Source organism: Balaenoptera musculus, chromosome 19 (assembly GCF_009873245.2).
Source record: "Balaenoptera musculus isolate JJ_BM4_2016_0621 chromosome 19, mBalMus1.pri.v3, whole genome shotgun sequence".
NCBI lineage: Eukaryota > Metazoa > Chordata > Mammalia > Artiodactyla > Balaenopteridae > Balaenoptera > Balaenoptera musculus.
Window position 1 is genome coordinate 54,216,071 of NC_045803.1, and position 21,338 is coordinate 54,237,408.

At 41.4% G+C, this 21,338-nt stretch overlaps 1 protein-coding gene across 2 annotated transcripts; it reads right to left on the reverse strand.

The window, feature by feature from the left end:
* Positions 1-1,165: 1,165 nt before the first annotated feature.
* On the reverse strand, positions 1,166-15,806 carry MPHOSPH6 (M-phase phosphoprotein 6). 2 transcript variants are annotated; one of them, XM_036834377.1, is made up of 6 exons: positions 15,696-15,782; positions 13,691-13,767; positions 10,509-10,621; positions 5,274-5,364; positions 3,083-3,177; positions 1,166-2,624 (listed from the first exon to the last, which is right to left on the reverse strand). In XM_036834377.1, exons 3-6 carry the CDS (start codon positions 10,616-10,618, stop codon positions 2,492-2,494), a joined length of 429 nt encoding a protein of 142 aa, XP_036690272.1. In that variant the 5' UTR covers positions 10,619-10,621; positions 13,691-13,767; positions 15,696-15,782; the 3' UTR covers positions 1,166-2,491. The 2 variants fall into 2 exon arrangements, with proteins under 2 accessions (XP_036690272.1, XP_036690271.1); XM_036834376.1 differs by lacking the exon at positions 13,691-13,767 and having other exon boundaries at positions 1,925-2,624; positions 15,696-15,806.
* Positions 15,807-21,338: the final 5,532 nt, after the last annotated feature.

Genomic DNA, 21,338 nt, shown 5'->3' on the forward strand with positions numbered 1-21,338 from the left:
TTTGCTGTCTCCTTCTGGGCTCCATTGGCTGATCCTAGTAAGGAGGCAGCTGGCGAATGAGAAATGGTGTTTGCCTAGTGCCAGCCCAGCATCAAAAGCTGAGTATAGAAGAGTGTTTGAATCTGAGAAACAACAGGTTAATATTTGCAACAGTCTGTCCCTTGGGCCATTCAGCATACACGCGCGCATGAACACACGCACGCACACACACGCTTCTAAACGTGATTAAACTTCCCAGAAGAAAAACTCCATTTCTACCTAACAAATTGCAAACATCCTTTGTACAAAAGATGTTCTCACTCATTTTTCAAAATCCCAGCAGACATTGTATCCGTTTCTGGGAAACAGTCACACTATTCATCTTATCTCCTGTCAGTTACACCTGGACTTTAGTCATAGACCCATCTGAATATTCTATTATCTCAAGGCTAGGAACAAAGTTAACCCTCTTTAAAAAAATGTACACAATAATAAGAGGAAGGAGGGGAGAGAAGTCAGTACACACACACATCAAGGAAGAAAAGATGTGAAACTGCTCTGTAACTTGTTCCTGTAATTGGTCGCAAGGCTGTAAGGGTCGCAAGTTAATAACCTTCATTCTTTCCCTACACACTCCGTGTTTCCTCTTTCCTCAGCCAGCATCTCAACTGCTCAGGGTTGACACCTGCTAGGGTGACCCAAGACTTCATAGCCCAAAGGGTTGAAATCGTTCCCACCTCTGAGGTTGTAGTTTTCCATTAAAATTTGTCATTGGATATGGAAGTGCTAAAAAAGATGCCCTGGAGAATGCTCTGGGTTTGACATCCTTCTTCATCACCCATTGTGTAGGAACAACACAAATGTCCCTTTGTTCCCAAGATCACATGCACCAGCCAGGAGAGTAAACTTCTTTGCCCACTGATTTACTGGTAAAATGACCAGATTGTTTCAATTTCTGTCTTAATGGGACCACTGTTGTCCTCCCTGGTAGGAGCACACCTTCCTTGGGAACCCAGATCTCCAAACAATGGAGGTCATCCAAACTGTGAGTAAGAGGAGCCACTCCCTCTGCCTCTGTTGATTCCAGACCATACATTCTGACCATGATGAGAGCAACAGCCCCATCTGAGTGGTGAGTGGTTCAAAACATAAATTACATTTTGTAAGATGGAGTGTTGTACCCCACCTAGGGCTGTGACTGAATCTTCAGTAGACCCTTCCACCATCCTATTACACCCACCGCTCCTGGGTGTTGGGGTATGTGCTCAGACCAGTGAATTCCAGAGGCACAAGCCCACTGCTCCACTTCTTCTATTGGGAAATGGGTTCAGCTATCGGAAGTAAGGCTGTGCAGAATATCATGAGGGATTCCATAGATCCATGGATTGTGGTGCCGGCGAAGCACTGTGAAAAACTTCGAGCTTCTGCCCCAGGATGTAGGGAGCCAGAAGGTGCACTGTCCTCATCTTCACAATGAATTAGAGTCAGATTAACTTCAAAGTCACAACCTTTTCATAACTCACCAGAGAACTGAGGTCACAGAGTAATCTGAATCTAAGGAGATTCAGAGAAAGAGGAGAAATGCACCTCATTTAATTGCTGGGAACATAATTAGATGAAATCAGTATTTCTTAGATGTCCTAGGTACATATCTCCAGATGGACAGATACACTTACACACTTAATTCCATGGGCTTCTGTATTTACTACTTAGAATAAGGTTCAGATTAGGAGATAGTCTGCTTGGTGGTAAATTCTACTGGGCTGAACTATCAAAAATCGATAATTGTTTTTGACCCATAAAAGGCAATTTCTTATGGTTCAACCTAATACATCACCATATTCTAAATTAATGGCTGTTTTTTAGAAGTTACTAATTGGACAAAAGCTCCAATACTGAATTAGACTAAAATTATTATTTGAAAGTATAAGAGAAAGAAAAGTACATGAAAACAGGTATTTATTACAGAACAATTTTTTTTCTTAATTAATTAAAGGCTTTAAACAAAAAAACATAATTCCACACACTGACATTGACTTGGTAGCATGGAAATACTTCAGCCTGGAGAGGCATGTTTGTTCCTGATGAATTTACATATAATAAATTCTCATGACGTTTGATTCCGAAATATATGTATGAATTGACTTGACATGATTATAAACATAAGGGCAATTTAAACACTGGTATTAGTTTACATGAGTCAATTCAAGGTCAGTGACTGGAGAACTATATTAAAAAAAATCTGAGATAAAAAATTCTTTAGGAAGCAACCACGTACCTATGTATAGTTGAAGATCAAGGGTTAAAAATCCACTCTTGATGAATACCATTAAGCAAAGGATGTATAACATCCATCACACATCTGTTCCAAAAACAGCATGTTTCCAAAATTATACATGTCTTTACAAATAAACATTACAGCATTAATAACTATAGAGGAACCAACAGAATGAGTTCCAAAATGTGCTAATTCTCACAAGGCAACCCTGAGCCACATGTTAAGGCATCCGTTTTAATCTTGGGGCTTTAAGAACATCTTCCTTGTTTTAATTGGTTTTATGTCTCCATTTTCATCTTCTTCATAATTGGCACGGTCTCTTTTTTTGGCAAACTTTTTCCCAATTGTCCCCACCAAGGTCTCATATCTGTTAAGATGATATACAGAACAAGTTTAGTTTCAAATAAAAAAGGTAGGAATCAAGACTTGTCAAGAATATCAAACCAAATACGCAACAAAGAATAAGAAAAATCAAAACTTTGATTAAAAGAAACCATCTGATTTAAAATTTATGAACTTCTCTATGAACGATTAAATTCTTCACTGTTTTTTTTTTTTGGTTTTGCAATATCCTAAATAAATTGAGATGTATATTTTAAAATATGTATTAGAAGCAGCACTAGAAATAAGCCCTCAATTTGCCAGCCTGTGACAGGTATAAATTCACCCCAGGCCATGTTAGAAGATGACTAAGCCAAGATGACTTCCTGCTGGGGTATTCCCTTCAAAGGTATGGCAGACCAGTCACCGTGCGGAACGACTGCACATGTGAGAGCCAGTGAATGCTGGTCTCAGATTATAAAGCTGGTCCAAGATAACAGTTACCTTCTAGCCATTTCTTCATCTGACACATCGAGCTCCACTGTTTCCTCTTCAACTTCTTCTACTTGGTTCTTAGCATTCATCTGAAGCATTAATTTCTGAAAAATACAACAATGGGGACTAGCAGGGCTGGAAAAAGCTTGTTAAAGGAACTGGTGTCAAATGTATTTGAAGGTAGAGACACAGAAGCCACAGAATCTACACGACTAACCAAAATTTATAAGGGATTCTCTGTAATACTTTATTCTATAATACGCTAATAGACGCCAGCTCTGAATTAAAAAAATAATAAGACAAAGCTCCACTAGATTAGACTTACTGTTAATGAGTTTAAATGTATTTTAGATCATAAATTTATTAGTTACTTGTATCTAAAGCAGGCACACTGCTGACACACTCTAGTGATTGGGGGAAAGAAGAAGTAAACTTTCAGATACCCTTTGAACTTCCCAACTTTGAGCCAAATGGGAGAAACATTACAGTCAAGAGTAATTTTAAATGCAGTTTTTGGTGGTGGTTGGGGAAGGGGAGCAGCAAACTGCTGGAAGAACTGGAAGGCTGGCTCTGGTAGAACTGGGAGAACTTCCTCACCCCTGAACACGCGGGCGGATAACGCACTGATTTCCACATGATGTCCACGCGTCATGGGTCTCTCCTTCATTTCTTTTTCTCACATTAACCTTTTCTTGATAGTTATCCTCTGACAGACTTAAAAAAAAAAAGTACACTACCTTTTTTATCACTAGAAACACATAGATATTAAAAAACGTGTTCTAAGTTTACCCTGCTTATAATAAAGTAAGTACTCTCAAGTTGGTATCATTCTTTTTATAACCAGGTACCTTGAACTTTTCTCACAATTTATGACAGCTCAGATCTGCAAGCCAAACAGTTCAAAACCTTTTCCCAGAGAGAACATATTCAGTGTTACAGAGTGCCAGTAATGAAAGTAATTTTCTAATAACTTCCCACATCAAATCTGGAGGGCCAGATCAACTCCTTTTCCCACTGTATCAGACATACTTTGGAGTCCTTGCCCGCCCAGTACCCTAGTCTCTGGGCATCATCCACTCATAATCTTTGCTATCTTTTTTTCCCTTTTACCCCATTGTCCTCTTTGTCTTCCTAATCTAAAGCTTTAAGCAGGCCAAAACAAGGAAATATATTAAAAACAAACACTTTGTGTTGATTCTGTGTAAAGTAAAATTAACACCTTAATTATCATATCCCCTCAAAAAAGGAAAAAAAAAGAAAATCAACTTACAATCTTTAAATAAACCCTGGCATTTAGTTTGGTTAACTGTGGTTCCTATAAGCATCCTGAGACAACTGGTTTTCAACCAGGTTATGATTTTGCTTGCCAAGGGACCTCTGGCAATGTCTGGACACATTTTTGGGGCCACAGCTGGGGTGTATATATGTATCTAGCGGGTAGAGGGCAGAAGCTAGGGACGCTGCTCAACATCCTACAGTGCACAGGAAAGCCCCCACCATAAAGAATAACCTGGCCCCAAACGTCAAGAGTGCCAGGGCTAAGAAACCATGGCTTCAAGTGACAGTTACAAAACGAAAGCTTTATACCACAAACCTCCATGTGGTTGGTCAAGTACCTGACAGGATGGCTTTCAATATATAAGCCAGAGTTCTAATAATTACTTGTTAAACGAAGGTTTGTGCTTCTCTACAAACCCGAGGCAGGAAAATTAAAATGAACATCTCAGTTATAAGCTGAATATTTCGTTTTCAGACAAACTTTCCAAAGATTCATTTAAAAATCTATTTACAAGCTTGGATTAAAACCTGTCCATTAAAAAGTCAAATTACTCAAATTTTAAGTAACATTTTTTCCACTAGAAAAGATACATTTATAGATGCCAGAAAATAATTTTTTGTAATAGCATCATATGAATAAAATCCTGACATTCCTGCAAAAGAACTGAGGTAAAATTCTAACACTTAACAGTGGCACTGTCCAGGACTGTACACTGCTATATTAAATTATCTACTCAATTCTATCATAAGACTAGACTGCAATGCCTATAATTTCTTTAAATAGCTATGGCAATATTTCAAGCTTGTTATTTTCTATATAATGAGGAGAAATGGTATCTGGTGGAGAAAAACCTAAACCCAATTATTAGCAGAAAGAATTCAATTGCAAAAATCTTAAATGTGAAGCAATTATATTTAATACCTCAACCTCAGGATTAAATCCTCTGAATGACATTCTTCCATAGAGAAGATCTTCACATAACAAGAAACTCTGCTCTTCTATTATGAAACTCCTAGACGAGAAAATAAACCTGTATTAATACCATGACTACTTATAACAAAGCACAGCAAATAAAAGTCAAGATTTCAAATGAAAAATAGATCTTATGGTTCTCAGCGGAATCAAGTAAAAATACAGTAATATTACTAACCTAGGATTAGAAATAAAAACTGATTAATTTGGTCAACAAAAGCATTAGGAGGCAAGAGCAGCAGGGCACCTGAATTTCCCAAAAGTGAAGCAAAGGTTCCTTGACATTTATACCCCCCACCAAGTTTTTATTAAATCTGCAGAAATTAGTGTCCTAGGTGGCTTTAAAAGAGTGTTTTACTTGGAGCTCTTCGCTATAAATAACAACTGGCCCTGGATGACTTAAGCAGAGAAGTAATTTATTATAAGGATACTGGTATCTCACAGAATCAATGGGAGAGCTGGATGAGCAGAACTGGAGAATGGGCAGAAACAGGGTAGCTAGGTGGTTGACTCCAAACCAAACTCATGCTACAAAACCACCTTGGTAAAAATGACACTGCTGCTGAGAGGGCATCCAGGAGGCACTGTTGCCCTGGAAATGTGATGCAAGTGTGAATGTTTCAGTCTCCAAAAGGGATTCTCCCGTGAGTCACCAGTTTATGACCCCAATTCCAGGTACGCATATCCGACTACAGCCCGGCAGTCAACCATAAAGCAAGCCAGGAAAGCAAATACTTAGCCTTTATGGCAGATTGTTCCTTGTCAAGCAATCTTGCCCTGCTTCTTGTCAAGATACGCTCATTCATTCACTCACTCCGCAAACACTTGTTAAACCAAACTGTGTGCCAGGTACTGTTCTAGAGCTGGGGAGACAGCCATTACTGAGAGGCTCTGCTCTCATGGAGGTTATATTCTAGAGGGGGGCCAGATAATAAATAACAGACTTATACAATGGATAAACATGAAGAAGGTTATTCCACTCCTGGCCACAATGGAGCAACTGGTACCAAACCAGGCCTCCGACTGTAACCAATGAATTTAGGCACATGTTCTCCTGAATTTTTTATTCAGCCTCTTCCATAAACTAGGGATTCCCTTTCAACTGGCCAATCTTGTTTCTTGTAAAGTACAGGCGATAAAACATCACCAATGTCCCCAGTAAATCATCTCCCTCAGGAAAGCACCATACATATGCATTTAAGCATTCACTTAAGTCAAGAGGTGGACCCAAAGGCCAGGAAAGGATTCATAGTAGGGCCACTGGCCCCTCAGAGGGTTTTCCCATGGGTTTCTATTGGCCCAATAACTGTAACATTAATATAAAAAGGAGCATAAGTGCTTTGTTATCTACAGCATAGTTTCAATGATGAGCGACACTAATTCAGTTAGCAAATAAGGGAAATATTCATCTATTTTTGCAGATGAGAAACTACTGCTCAGAAAAAAATAAACAAACTTGCCTAAAGCCACAAATAATATGCACGGCAAAACAGGGCAAAAACTCACTGCTGAGAAACAATTCTCTATGGGTCGCTCTTATTTTAGCACACCTTGTGAGTGAGGCGCTAAATGCCCTTTTGTTCCGAAATATCTTTTTAAGGATATATGCACAGTGAACAGCTTTGAAAGGCAGAGCTTTGCCTTCATTCTTCCTCTGGAGCAAAGCGCAGACTTGCTTAATGCCCAGTATAATAAAGATAATGCCTCCCTTGGAGCCAAGGGCAAGTCTGTCTGCAGTCTAGTATCAAAGACTCAGGTTTCCCTAAGCTCAGGACTTTGCTGTGATGCAAACCTACTGTGGGTGCCACATCCTCCTCCCTGGGATTAGGGGAAATGATGCCAATGTGATGCTCATGCTGCCTGCTGTACTGTGAGTAATAAAGTCCTCTGTCTCTGACTCAGGAATCTCGTACCTTCCACCAGTATCCATGAAACTGTGGCAGGCTAACTTGTCAGTTTGTTAAGTAGGGTCAATCTCAGACCTCACAGTTCTTGAAGTTCACCAGGCCACAATGCACAAGCACGAGAAGCACAGGAGGCAAAAATACTTTTTAAACAACATCTTATGGCAAAGGAGTAATTAAAATGGCTATACTCACATCCTCTATACCAGGGCACATCCTTTGCAGAAAAACCATATAGCCACAACACAGCAAAATCTTGGATCTGGTAAATTCTATTCCTAGAAATTTACACCAAGTATTTTATGTCAGGTTCCCTGGAAACAGACTCTGAGACAGAGCTACGTGCAGAAGTTTTACTGGTGAGTGCTGCGTGGCAGATGCCCCTCTATGGAAACGAAGACTGCAAGACTGGGCTGAGGAAGAAGCTGACTTGCAACGTGGCTATGCCAAGACCTCACCCCCTACAAGGAACTCTAGGAAGCCCTGCAGTTGTTCCAAGCTGAGACAAAGAAGCCAGACCCTCAGCCCCCTACATAGCCTGGTCACTGGCTAGGGGTGTCCTATAAGGGGAGGTATGAACACTGAACGGCCCTCACAGTCACTGAGTTATAGCCCAGTGCAGCTGAATGGCAACCTCTAGACTCCCAGAGCATATACACCATGGAATCTCCAGTTTCACAGATAGCAGTAACCCTCTGGAATAACTCAGATGACAATACCAAGTAAAGATTCACAGACACAAATGAGCAAAAAGAGTGGGTGAATTTCATAATATTCAAGTATAAGGAAACACATATACTGCTAACATTTCTTGTGCTTTATGCCGGGCACTGTGGTCACTGCTTCACATACATTATCTCATTTACTTCTCATAATGTAAGTGACAGATACTGTTATCACACCCAATATACAAATGACAGAAGACAGGTTCAATAACTTGTCCAAGATCCCAAGTAAGCAAGTAGCACAGGTGGGCATCAAACCCAGGTCTGCCTGTCTCCAGAGCCCATGCACTTAATTAACCAATCCATTCTACTGTCTCCTTATTTGGGGTGTTAAAACACACACACCCCAGGGACATACCATCCATTGACCCCTCCAGATCTACTCCCCACTCTCCCCACCCCCCCACCATCAATGCCTTGGGAGGCTGATCTGAATGTAATACATGGAAGGGCTCCTTTGCTGTCTGGAACGGCTGGCTCCCTTCCTATGGGATTACTTGGGCTGGCCATGCCCTCAAGTAAAGGTAGCAGCTCTTGTAAGATGCTCTCTCCACACAGCCTGCCTTTAGATTCAGTAACCATTCCCTCCCCTTGATCCTCCAGGCCTGGAGTGGAAATTATTTCTACTATACAAGCCACCAAGGTGCTGCACTGTCCACAGCGGCTCCCCTACACCTGCTCACACTTTGGTGGTCTCTGTTATACGCTCCTCAAATTACCCAATTTGACAGTGTCATCTCTTCCTGCCAACATCCTAAACTGATAATTCGTTCCTATACATAAATAGGACACTGAATGATGGCAAAAGGTTATTATTTACTGCTATGGCCTGAATGTTTGTGTCCCCCCCACCCCCAAATTCGTATGTTAAAATCCTAACCCTCAAAGATGATGGTACTAGGAGGTGAGGCCTTTGGAAAGTGCATAATTCATGAGTGTGGGGTTTCATGAAGGGGTTTAGGGCCTTAGGAAAGAGACCCCACAGAGATCCCTAGCCACTTCCACCAGGTGAGGACACAGCAAGAAGGCGCTGGCTATGAACGAGGAAGAGGGCCATCATCAAAACATGACCATGTTGATATCTTGATCTTAAAATTCCAGCCTCCAGAACTGTGAGAAATAAATTTCTGTTGTTCATGAGCTTCCCAGTCTGTGGTATTTTGTTATAGTACCTGAACAGACTGAGACACCTACCTCCCTAGGAAAGGAATCTAGAGGTCATTTTTCTGGGACTAATATGCTGTGTTGGGGGAAAAAAAAACAATACTGAAAACAGGATACAAACTGTCTTGCTTTTCAATAAAAGTAAGTAACAAAACATGTGGCAAAACTTTGAGCAAGTTTAGCCAAGGCATAAAATTAAATTATAGCTCCTTACCAGTAATGGTCCCTTCCTACCAAACCCTGCTCCTAAATCCATACCATCTTCAGCATCATCTTCTCCTTCCTCACTAACATCTTGCTTCCTCTGAGAAGCAAGAGAAAAGCAAGTTGAGAAGCAAGCAGAGAAAACAAAGTACCTTCCTTCCATCCCTCCTGGTGGGACGTACTTTCTACCTTTAGAGAAGGATGTCTAACCTTCCAGAAAAGATTCAGAAAAAGTCTGCCAAATGAACCATGAAAAACAATGTGTTAAAAAGAAAAAAATAAATTATAAGGTATGGAAAGGAAAGACATAAATGGGCCTGGAGACAATAAGCAGCATCTTCAGTCATTTGACAAAATTTAAATAAAACTGCCATACCACAGAGGTTACCAAGGTAAGAAAAGCATCAAGGAGAAATGATAAATAGCTTCCAGAAGAATTCAGAAGAATTAATTGATGATGTGAACCCGTCACTCCTTCATTCAAAATTTATCATGCATCAACCAAGCTTAGAGGTGGAAGAGAAATGATCTAGTGTGTTATCCAGCTTCAGTAACGACTAGCTGGTGACCCTGGCCTAGTTACCCTCCCTTAAGCTTCAGTTTCATCAACTATAAAATGGATGGAATGATAGTAGCCAGCTCTCAAGTTTGCTATGAGGATTAAATAATTAAGAGATGTAAAGTGCTTAGCTCAGTTCCTAGAACACACTATAGACTCAATCATCTTAGCTAAGATGACTGGTATTAATAGCAAAAATTTAAAAAAAGAAAATAAACAAACATTCTTGACCTGCCTTTACAAAGCTCAGCCTAATGGAGAACTCTGTTACTGAAACAAAACTGGAGAGGCTTGAAGAACACATCAAATGTTCAGAACTTAATATGATACAGAGCACGTTACTGATTCTCATAAAAGGTCTCCAGTTATTACCAGAGACATACAGGCTGGATTCCTTTATTCAATGTAAAAAAAAGAACGATTGTTGTTATAAATGCCGGCCGAGGACCATAAAAATGTTATTAAATCAAACTAGAAACTCTTATAGACTTAATAATTTTAAAAAAAATTTGCAAGGCTAGTTCAAGAAACTGAATAGATACTATTTCATGGGTTTTATGTCATGCAATGATCAATCGCATCTAAAGGGATTTCCCTTTGAATGTCCAAAGTGTCATAAAAAACCTACTCTTTCTCTTTAAGCTCGGGCAAATCCAAGTACCAGTGCTCTTCACTAATGATTTTCTTTTCTTCCTCTTCTAGTTGTTTCTTGGTTTCTGAGTCCAGTCCCCTTTGCATGAACTGTCAAAATGAAACAAAATCAGTGTCAGCAACTATTTTTCCCAACTTCCAGTTGAGGAAAACTCAACCTGCCCTCCCTCATTTCTCTGGGAATCCCGTCTTGTGGGTGGGGGTGGGGTGACCAAGCAGCTTAGCCCTGCCCTTGACAACATCACTTCAGGAGGGAGCCTGCGAGAGCACATAAAAAGCAACATGTGTACTTCCTTTAGAAGACTTTAAAAGAGCTTTACCACATTTTAGTTTTTCTGATTTAATGAAACAGGCAAAAAACCCCAACTGTATTCAGTAAGTATCACGTTAAATATTTCAGTTTTACATAATAGCCAGTGAGCAAGGGCTAAGACAAAAGACTGATCCACAGAGCAGGACAGGCAGGTTGAGACAGAAAGTGAGGGGGGCACAAAGGAGAGGATGTTCAGTACTATCCGAATGTCTCTCTGACCTGGGAAGCCCATCGGCCTTTGCACCTGCTGACCTGGATTTGTAATGCCCTTCTCAAGTCCTTCCACCTGGCCAACTTCTAGCCCTTCTGACATAGGTAAAGCTACTCCAACTCTGTAAAATTGTCCCTGACAGCTGCAGGCGAAATCAGCATCTCTTTCCTAGAAGCTTCCCATGGCAGCTTCAACTAGTCTCAGGACATTTTAATTTCTTGAGTATCTGTTTTTTCTGAAGACCTTCAGGGCAGGGACTGTGTTTGGATCATCTCCATCAGTACCAGCATGACGAATGATGCATTGTAAGGGCTCTGTGAACACAGATGGCCGCAAAGCTGTATCTGTAACCCTGCTGCTCTTCACTTACATCTATCCTCTGAAACGCTCATCAACTCTACGGCTGCCCTTTACTCTAAAATCTGCAGAAGCTCAACTCAAAACAGGCCAGTCCTGCTGTTAGTCTCTTCTTAGCACAAACAATAGCTATATTTCCTCAGGAGACAGACGAACAAACCAAGAAGTTAACTGCAGCAAAATGATAAAATATCAATATGGGAAAAATAAATTCAGAAAACATCCAGGAGCATCCCAGAAGTTAGGTCTAGGGTTCCACTGGTTTCCATTAATCCCCATTTATTTCCCTTATCCAGGCTCCATATTACTTTCCCCTCTACTCCAGCTCTTCCAAAAACACAAGCATTTTTAGGCATAAGGGCTTTACCAATGGCTACAAAATGAAATGAAAAAACTTGAAAAATGTTCACAAATAAAATAGTGATAACATCAAGTTCTGATGATGATGTAGAGAAACTGGATCACTCCTACACTGCTGGTGGGAAAGTAAAATGGTATAACCTCTGTGGAAAATAGCTTGACAATTTCTTACACAAGTAAACATACACTTACCATAGAACCCAGCAACTGTCCTCTTGGGCATTTATCCCAGAGAATGAAAACTTACATTCACTCAAAAAGTTATACAAGAATATTCACAGCAGCTCTATATGCAATAGTCCCAAACTGGAAAGAACCAAAATACTCTTCAAGAGGTGAATGGTTAAGTATATGGTATGTCCATAGCATAGAATATTACTCAGCAATAAAAAGGAACTACTGATTGACTCAATAACCTAGAAGGATCTCAAGTGAATTACGCTGAGTGAAAAAAGTCAATCTCAAAAGGTTACACATTGTAATGATTACATTTATACAACATCTTTGAAGTAACACAATTATAGGAATGGGAACAGATCCGTGGTTGTCAGAGGTTAGGCATGATAGAAGGGAGTGGGCGTGGCTACAAAGGGGTCGGTCAAGGGAACTTGGTGGTGACGGAACAGTTCTGTATCCTGAATGTGGTAATGGTTACATGAATCTACACATGATAAACACTCTCACATACACCTGCCCCCACACACGAAGGAGTGCAGGTAAAACAGTGAAATCTGAGCAGGCTCTGTGGATTGTACCACTGTCCATTTCCTGGCTTTGCACTGTACTCTAGCAATATAAGACAGGGAGGTGAAGTGTGCACGGCATCTCTCTACATTTTTTGCAACTTCTTGTGAATCTATCATTATTTTACATAAACATAAAAGAAATGTTTGCAATCTATCTAAAGTGTTTTGTGGTCCTCATCCTTTCACCTCTGTGTCTATAGCATCACCACAGGAAAGAAGAACTGGCAATTTCTGTAATGCATACCCTGTACTTCCCACTCCTTCTGCCTCTGCTACTCAACATCATGCTTCAATTTTCTGCCTGGCAAAATATTCCTCTGGGAAGGCCCAGAGCATGTGTCCTTTGGACCTTCCCTGACTTTTTTGGTCAAGCTTTTCTCAGGTCTGTTCCCATAAAAGAATACCTTTCCCTACTTCTAAGACAGCCTTATGAACACTGGCTCATTATGCTTTTTCTGTGCCTCCCAAAAGACTAAGATTATGAATAGTAGACCATGTCTTTTGCCCATCTTGTATTACTGGGACTCAGGCAGTACTTGGTACCTGAGAAGAACTCAATAAATTTTCTCTGAACGTGAGTCTACACTTGTCCTATTTTTCCAGACTCCCTTTCTTGGATGGTTCTCTTTAAACCTAGATGCCTCATTTCATCACTTATACTCTTGGTGGCGAAACTCACCAATCCTGCCCAACTGCCCTTTTACCTCCTAATTTTAGTCAGGTAGATATTATTTATGGTATACAAAATACACAAACACACACACACACACACATTCTATACACATGGAAAGGACAGATCATCCTGTGAATATGAATCAAGCAACTCCCCAATTCTCCTGACTCTACAGCATCTAAGAACATACTCTAAAGATAGTGATTTAACTTTACTCACAACTGACGGCCTAGGGCAGGTCTCACAAACTAGTACAGTCCTTAGGCTGGATGTATATTGTTGTAAATAAAGCTTTACTAGAACAAAGTCATATTCATTTGGTTCTGAGCCACAATGGAAGAGCTGAGTAGTTGTAACAGTGGCCGTTTGGCCCACAAGACTAAAGTCTCTTTATAGAAAAAATTCACTAATTTCTGTCTTAAGAGTCCAAAAGAGCTAAGATCACAAGTAAGTACCCTCTCTACAACCATTCCATCATACTGACAGACCTTCCACCTACCTCCTTTACTTTCTACTTCTGGTCAGGATCACCCTCCAGCCCCCAATAGCTGACCAAGACAGAGGAATTCGAGTACACTAGAAAACAAATGAGTCAATATTAAATCCTCAACCCTCTCATTCTTACTCTACAATTAGCTCTGGCTGAACAGCTACACTAGATAAGGAAACCTAGTGCAGCTGCTCCATTGCTTCTCAAAGGATACCCCACTCTATCTGTATATATTGTGTCTCCTGCTATCCTGCCAGTAAGTTCTTTCTCATCAATGGCTGAAGTTGCTAACCCACATAGAGAACCTGGGTAATTTTTTTCTCTCTCCTTTGCTTCCAATGTCCAGTTGTTGTCTTCCCCAATCACTCAAGTAGGGGTGGATAATTTTTTTAAGTTAACTTCTACCTTCCTAATTCCAGAGTCAGATAGTTGGTCTGAGCCCTAATTACCCAGCACATCTTCACTTGACTTATTCCAAGAGCTAAAACAACTGCTAAAATCTTTTCAGTGTCTGCTTTGCCAATCCACTTCTCTGAAGCTTACATGATGTTACAAACCATAAGCAAAAACAAAAACTCTGTTCAGTAAAGATTCAAATTTTGCTAATATGCTTGAAAGAAGTACTTTAGAAATGATAAATAATGCTATGATTTACCCTGCACCCTCACTCTCCCTATTCATCCCGAGTTACACCCTAGCTCAACTCCATTCATGTCTTGCACATGCAACGTTTACTCTCCAATCTTTCAAAACATTATTCATGCCTTGCTTCCCTTCACTGGAAATTCTATTATTCTGTAAACATGACAGCTAACAGTCTGCATCTATGAGTGGTGGTCAGCGACAAGCAGTACAGATAGTAATTAAGAGCAAGGGCTTTGAAGCCAAACTGCCTGAGTTTAAGTCCTGCCAATACTCTTTCTTAGCTGTGTAACTTTGGGCAAGTTACCTACTTCTTGTTTCAGGTGCCTCAGCTGTAAGAGAGGGATAATAATCGTGCCCACCTCAAAGGGTTATTACGTGGATTTCACACGTTATAATATGCAAAGCACTGAATGTCTACCGCATAGTATGTTTGCCACTACTATTAAGTTTTAAGGTTTGGGTGTTTCTCTTGTTTTAATTCCTGTATTAATTTCATACACCCTTGTCTTCCCCCACACAACTCCGAAATTATTTGGTTAAACTGATTCAATTTCAAATCTGAAAATCACTTTTCTTTCAAGTTGGGTGACATAATTCACTTTCACCTCAACTGTTAAAATTCTCTCCATTCCCACCATCACCTGAAACCCCTCACCCAGATCATTAGTTCTAGCTGGTCGTTAGGACTGCAGTTTGGTCCCTTGTCGGGTCTTTCTTTCACCAATGTATTCTCCACTGGACAGTTAAAGTGACGGTGAAAAGTAAAAAGCACAGCTCATGATACTTTCCCCGGTGCTCAACTGCTTCCCAATGCTCACAAGATAAAGAAAAAAATCCTTAACCTGGCCTAAAATCCCTTGCATCTTGTGATTACTGTCTCCTTTTCCAGGCCCATTTCTTGCTACTTGCTTTCCAGACATACTGAATGACCTCTAGTTCTTGGAAATAACGGATTTTTGGGGTTTTGCCTCTGAGACTTCTGAACTCGCTTTCCCCACAGTCTATGGCGCTATGCACCCAACCCTCCCACCTACCCTTCAGTCTCTACTAGACGCCACTTCCCTCAGAAGCCCAAGTTCCAGGGGCTTCCGGCGACTCTAGCATCACTGCACTTAGTACACTGCATCCTAACTGCCTGCTTAGGCGTCTCTCCTATCCGGCCGCGGGCTTTAAAAGAGAATCCGACGGATTTATAATCCGGTTCCCAGTGCCTAACGCAGAGAAGGCGCTAAGTGAATGAATGACCGCGAGAGCTGGAGGTCCTCCGGGGCCTCTCGAATGCCCCCATACGCCCGCCGCCTCGGCTCTAGCCAGGTCTGAAAGACCGGGTATTCCCGCCGCCCGACCCGCATCCCTCGCGTCCCCGCACCTTCATGCGCAGCAGGTTCTTGGACAACTTAGTTTTGCGCTCGGCCGCCATACTGATCGCCCCGGACGCCGCGCTCCGCCACTAGGTCCGCCGCGCATGCGCGATGTTGCGTGAGCGTCGGCGCCTTCTTACGTACATCACGTCGTCCCGCCCCGTGGCTCCGCCCCCGTTTCTCGCGCTTCAGCTTGGCCCGCGCTTTTCGCGCGTCGCCTCAGGGAGCGCTCGCCTAGTGAAGAAGCTCAGGGGAGAGGCGCGGCCGCCAAAGCAGGAGTGAGAGCGAGCGACTTGACGCCGGCAGGGAGACCCCAAAGAGGCCGCAGCCGCAGAAGGCCGGAGTCCTGGCCGCTGTCGGCCTTCCCCAAGGGCTTCGACCGGGCCCCTCAGGCCGCGCACCGGCTGAGCGCCGCCCGCCTCACGGACCCCGTCCTGCCTCGCCGACCCAGTCGCCCTGGTGAGACCTTTGAGATAGTTGCCACACCAGCCGTCGCCCCCCCACCCCCCCGACCGTTTCTTTCACGTGTTTCTGACGTGGCTGGTGGGCTTTCTATGTTCTGCATCACTTTACGTGTCATAAGTTCATTTTATATTCTCGATAACCCTATGGGGCGGTCATTATCCCCTTGTTACAGTTGAGTAAACTGAGGTACAGGCAGGTTCCAGAACTTAGCCCAAAGCCAGAGGGAGGGAGGGAGGTGGGGGATGAACCCAGGTGGCCTGGCCGCAGAATGGCCCTTACAAACAGTGTTAAATCCACCTGTTAAGTGGTGTGTGCGTCTCTGAACCTAAATGATCTGTGAACGAGGAAGAATAGGAAGAGGTAGATGTCAAAGACATACGAGCATGAGAACATCACCTTGTTTTAATCCGAGGAGTTAAAAGAACGTTGCCAAGATGATACTTTTAATGCTCCGTGTGCCACCTAAAGACAGTTGTCACACCGTTCACAGCTGCCGTACTTTGGAAAACACCTAGCCTAATAGCTTTTCAGCTGATAGCGTGCAGTGTATGCCGAATTCTTATGCTGGGTATACCACGTGTATTTTAATCCTCATAAGAACTCTGAAGAAGGTATTTGTTTGGGAACCTGAGGCCCAGAGAGGTGAAGGGACTTACCAGAGTTTACACAGCTGGTAAGTGTTAGAGCTGAGGTTGACCAGAGAGCTGACACATGAATAAAACATGGCCATGCCCTGGCAGGTTTTCTCAGAAAGTCATGATAATGTGGTAAGTGGTTATAGAAACTTATTCATTCGCATGTGCGTGTGAAACGCTGGGTTAATCTCTGAGCTACACTAGCGCGTAAAAACACATGACCTCCCTGTCCTGGAGCTGACATTCTGGTGAGTGCCATGGCAGAAAGAAAATGATGATGTGATAGAGTGACTTTTAGGGTTACATTAGATAAGGTGATCTGGGATGGCTCTTGTCAGATGATATTGCCAAGGCTTGAAAGCTGAGAAAAACCTGTTGGATGAAGGGTTGGAGGTAGAGTGTACTAAGAAGAGGGAATAGCAACTGTAAAGGTCCTGAAATGAGAATGAGATGAGTTGTCATAGAGTTTACCAAGTGGGAACAACAGAGGTGATCCCATGTAATGGGTTGAATTGTGTCCCTCCAAAATTCATCAGAATTTTGTTTCAGAATGTGGCTGTATTTGGAAACAGGACCTGTAAAGAGGTGATTAAGTTAAAGTGAGGCCCTTAGAGTGGGTCCCAATCTAATCTGACTGGTGTCCTTATAAGAAGAAATTTGAACACACAGGGAGATACGAGGAATGCACATGCACAGGGGAAAGACACAGTGAGAAGGTGGCCGTTTGAAAGCCAAGGAGAGAGGCCTCAGAAGAAACCAAACCTGCCTGTGTCTTCATCTTGAACTTCCAGCCTCCAGAACTGTGAGAAAATAAAGTTTTGTGGTTTAAGCCACCTGGTCATACTGTTTTGTTATGGGAGCCCTAGCAAACTAATATGACACAAAATTAGGTATTGATTACAATTATAATAAGAGCCCTACATGAAAAGTATGGGGCTCATGAGAGGGTGTAGCAAGGGCACCTAAACCATTCTGGCCTGGAAGAGGGAAGGACTCTTAAAAGTGGGACATTTAAGTTGAGATCTGAAAGGGGAGGAGTTAGCCTGGGGAAAGGCCTTCCAATCATTTAGTTTTGTGCCTCTGTAACTCCGATATATCCACAGAAAACTTTTCATCTTGCAAAACTGAAACTCTACCCATTGAACAATAACTTCTCATTCCCTCCTCCCCTGGTAACCACTATACCACTTCCTGCCTCTGTGAATTTGACTTTTCAGGATTTTGAAAGAGGTTCTGTGGAGCAAAGGTGAAGAAGTGATCCATTCTGTAGTCTGCATCTGGGAAACAGAGCTGACTATGAATATGATCTTGAAGGATAGGCACATGTCTTACTTATCAGCTTAAGAGGAAAACAATTCTTGACAGAAGTAAGAGCATATGTACACCAGCTAAGGATGCTGGAAGCTCCAGACCTTCCCTCTGGACCTCTGTTGTTACCAGTCTACTTGCACACTGGATTTTGATTCCTTTTCCTGAAACATTGGCCTCATCATGGCCACTGACCTACTCCACAATTTACAATGACTGTCATTGTCTGAGGGATGAAGGTCAAATTCTTCAAACTTCAAAATTCTACATTTTTATTTGACATAGAAAATACTTATACTTAAAGCTAATCCCCAAAGTCTTTCTAGCCATCAAAATGTAATAAATGAGAAGTGATTTAAAAGTAATAATGTAATTTTAACTTTGAATTAAACTCCCAGACAGGGAAGATAACTCCTTGATCTCTCTATGCTATTGAATTGTAGAATACAGAGGATTGGTTTCACACTCAATAATGTGTTAACCTGTTTTAGTTACCCAGCCAAGCAAACATCATTTTGGGGGAAGAGATATTTTCATAGGTCTTTACACAATTCTGAATCCTTCATAATGGAATTTGTTGGAAGTGTGAAAACCTCCAATTCCTTCCAGTTACTAAATCCATCAAGAACACATCCCCTGAGTCTCTTCACTCTTGGAGCTGATCATGTCTAAGGCTGTGCAGCCCAGTACAGTAAGCCTAGTCATATGTTGCTACTGAGCACTTGAAAGGTGGCTAATGTGACTGAGTAACAGAATATTTAAATTTAGTTAAATTTAAAAATTATAGCAGTGTAAAATATTTTCCTGTTATACACATTTCATTGTTTTGGAAGGACTGCATTTCACTTTAGCCTTTGCAAATTTATTGTCTGCATTGAGATGGGCTGTAAGTGTAAAATATATACCACATTTCAAAGACTTGAAGAAAGTAAAATATTTATATTTTTTATATTGACTACATGTTGAAATACTGAGTTTGGATGTATTGGTCTAAATAAAACCTAGCATTACAATTAATTTCATCTGTTTCTTTTTTTAATGAGGCTGCTAGAAATTTTAAAATTATATATATATCTTGCATTTCTTTTTCTTCTCTTTCTCCTCCCTCCCTTCCCCCCTCCCTTTCCTCTTTCTTCTTTCTTTTTCTCTTTTTCTGTTAGCTTTTGTTCTTTTGTTTTTTGCAAGTACCAGAAATTGACAATGCCTTATTAAATAAAATGGGGATTTATTAGAAGGACATTTCTAGTAGTTCATAATAAGGTTTGAGAACAAGGACAAGTTAAAAGCACAGAAACCAGGGCAGCCCAGGTATCTAGGAAGCAGGAACTAACTTAGTGCCACTGCAGGAATGATGAGCATCAGGTGATTGCTCTTAGGACACTCAGTTTTTCAAAGTCAAGGAGAGAATCTCATTGAGTCTTAGCTAAGAGAGGGCAAGACCTGATTTATAGTCCCTTTAGGACTATACAAAATGGGGGAGGGTAATTCTTTAAAGAGAAATTGGGTGCTATAACCAAAGAAGAGATAATCATTTTACAAGCCAAAACAGCAAAGCCAAGGTTAAGTATCTATTTAAGGCAGGAAAGAGGAGAGTTCTGTTGACACAGCCATGGAGGACAAATAAGGAGCATCAGTTGGGAAACTGACATACAATATCAGATCTCCCTTTCTCACAAAATGTGTTCCCTCTTACTTCTAAATCTTACTACTTTATGACTAACAGTCATAGACTCCTATTTTTTTCTGCCTTCTGCCTTTTTCATTCTTTAACAAATATTTTTAAGCATCTCTTATGTTCCTCGCCCTTTGGTAGGTGGTGTGGAAAATACCCCTTCCCTGATGGTATGCCACAGACAAGGATACAGGTCTTAAATGCTGTCAGGGATAAGACTTATGGCAGGAAACCTAATCTGGATTTGAGGAGCTTGGAGAGCTTTCCTTGGGGAAGTGACACCTAAGCTGAGACCGCAAGATGAATTAAGTCTATACCAGACAAAAAAGGGTAAGGGGCAGGAGTAATGAAGGAGAATTTAATTCAGATGGAAGGGTGTTTGAATGATGGCTATTGTGTTAAGTGACAAGTCTGGAGAGGCAACATAGGGCCAGATCTTAAAGGCCATATGTTAAGTCGGTAGGATTTTGAAAGTTCCTGTGAAGCTATTGAACTGTTTCACCAGGAGAATGGCATCATTTAAAAACTGTACAATATGGGGACTTCCCTGGTGGTGCAGTGAAGAATCCGCCTGCCAGTGCAGGGGACACGGGTTCGAGCCCTGGTCTAGGAAGATCCCACATGCTGCGGAGCAACTAAGCCTGTGCGCCACAACTACTGAGGCTGCGCTCTAGAGCCCGTGAGCCACAACTACTGAGCCCACGTGCCACAACTACTGAAGCCTGTGTGCCTAGAGTCTGTGCTCTGCAACAAGAGGAGCCACCTCAATGAGAAGCCCGTGCACCACAATGAAGAGTAGCCCCCACTCGCCGCAACTAGAAAAAGCTCGGGTGCAGCAACAAAGACCCAATGCAGCCAAAAATAAAATAAATTAAAAAAAACAAAGCAAAAAACGGCACAATAGAATTGTGTTAATCTTAACATCACTCTGACCAACAACCAAAAACTATTAGAACTAATAGATGAATTCAGTAGAGTTGCAGGATACAAAATTAATATGCAGAAATTTGTTGCATTTTTATACACTAATAAACTATGAGAGAGAAACAGAAAATAGTCCCATTTACAATTGCATCAAAAGAAAAAAAATACCTAGCAATAAATTAAACCAAAGAGGTGAAGGACCTGTACTTTTGAAAACTATAACATATAGACGAAAGAATTTGAAAACGACACAAATAAATGGAAAGATACATAGTGCTCATGGACTGGAAGAATCAATATCCTTAAAATGTCTGTGCTACACAAATCAATCTACAGATTCAATGCAATTCCTTTCAAAGTATGCATAGCATTTTTCACAGAACTAGAACAATGCTAACATTTGTGTGGGACCACAAAAGACCCCAAATAGCGAAAGCAATCTTGAGAAGGAAAGACAAAGCTGAAAGTATCACACGCTCAGCATGCGTAGCGTGCTACAAAGTTCTAGTAATCAAAAGTACAGTACTGGCACAAAAGCGTACACATAGAAAAATGGGTCAGAATAGAGAGTCCAGAAATAAACCCCTGCTCACATGGTCAATTGATCTACGACAAAGGAGACAAGAATATACAATGGGGAAAAGATA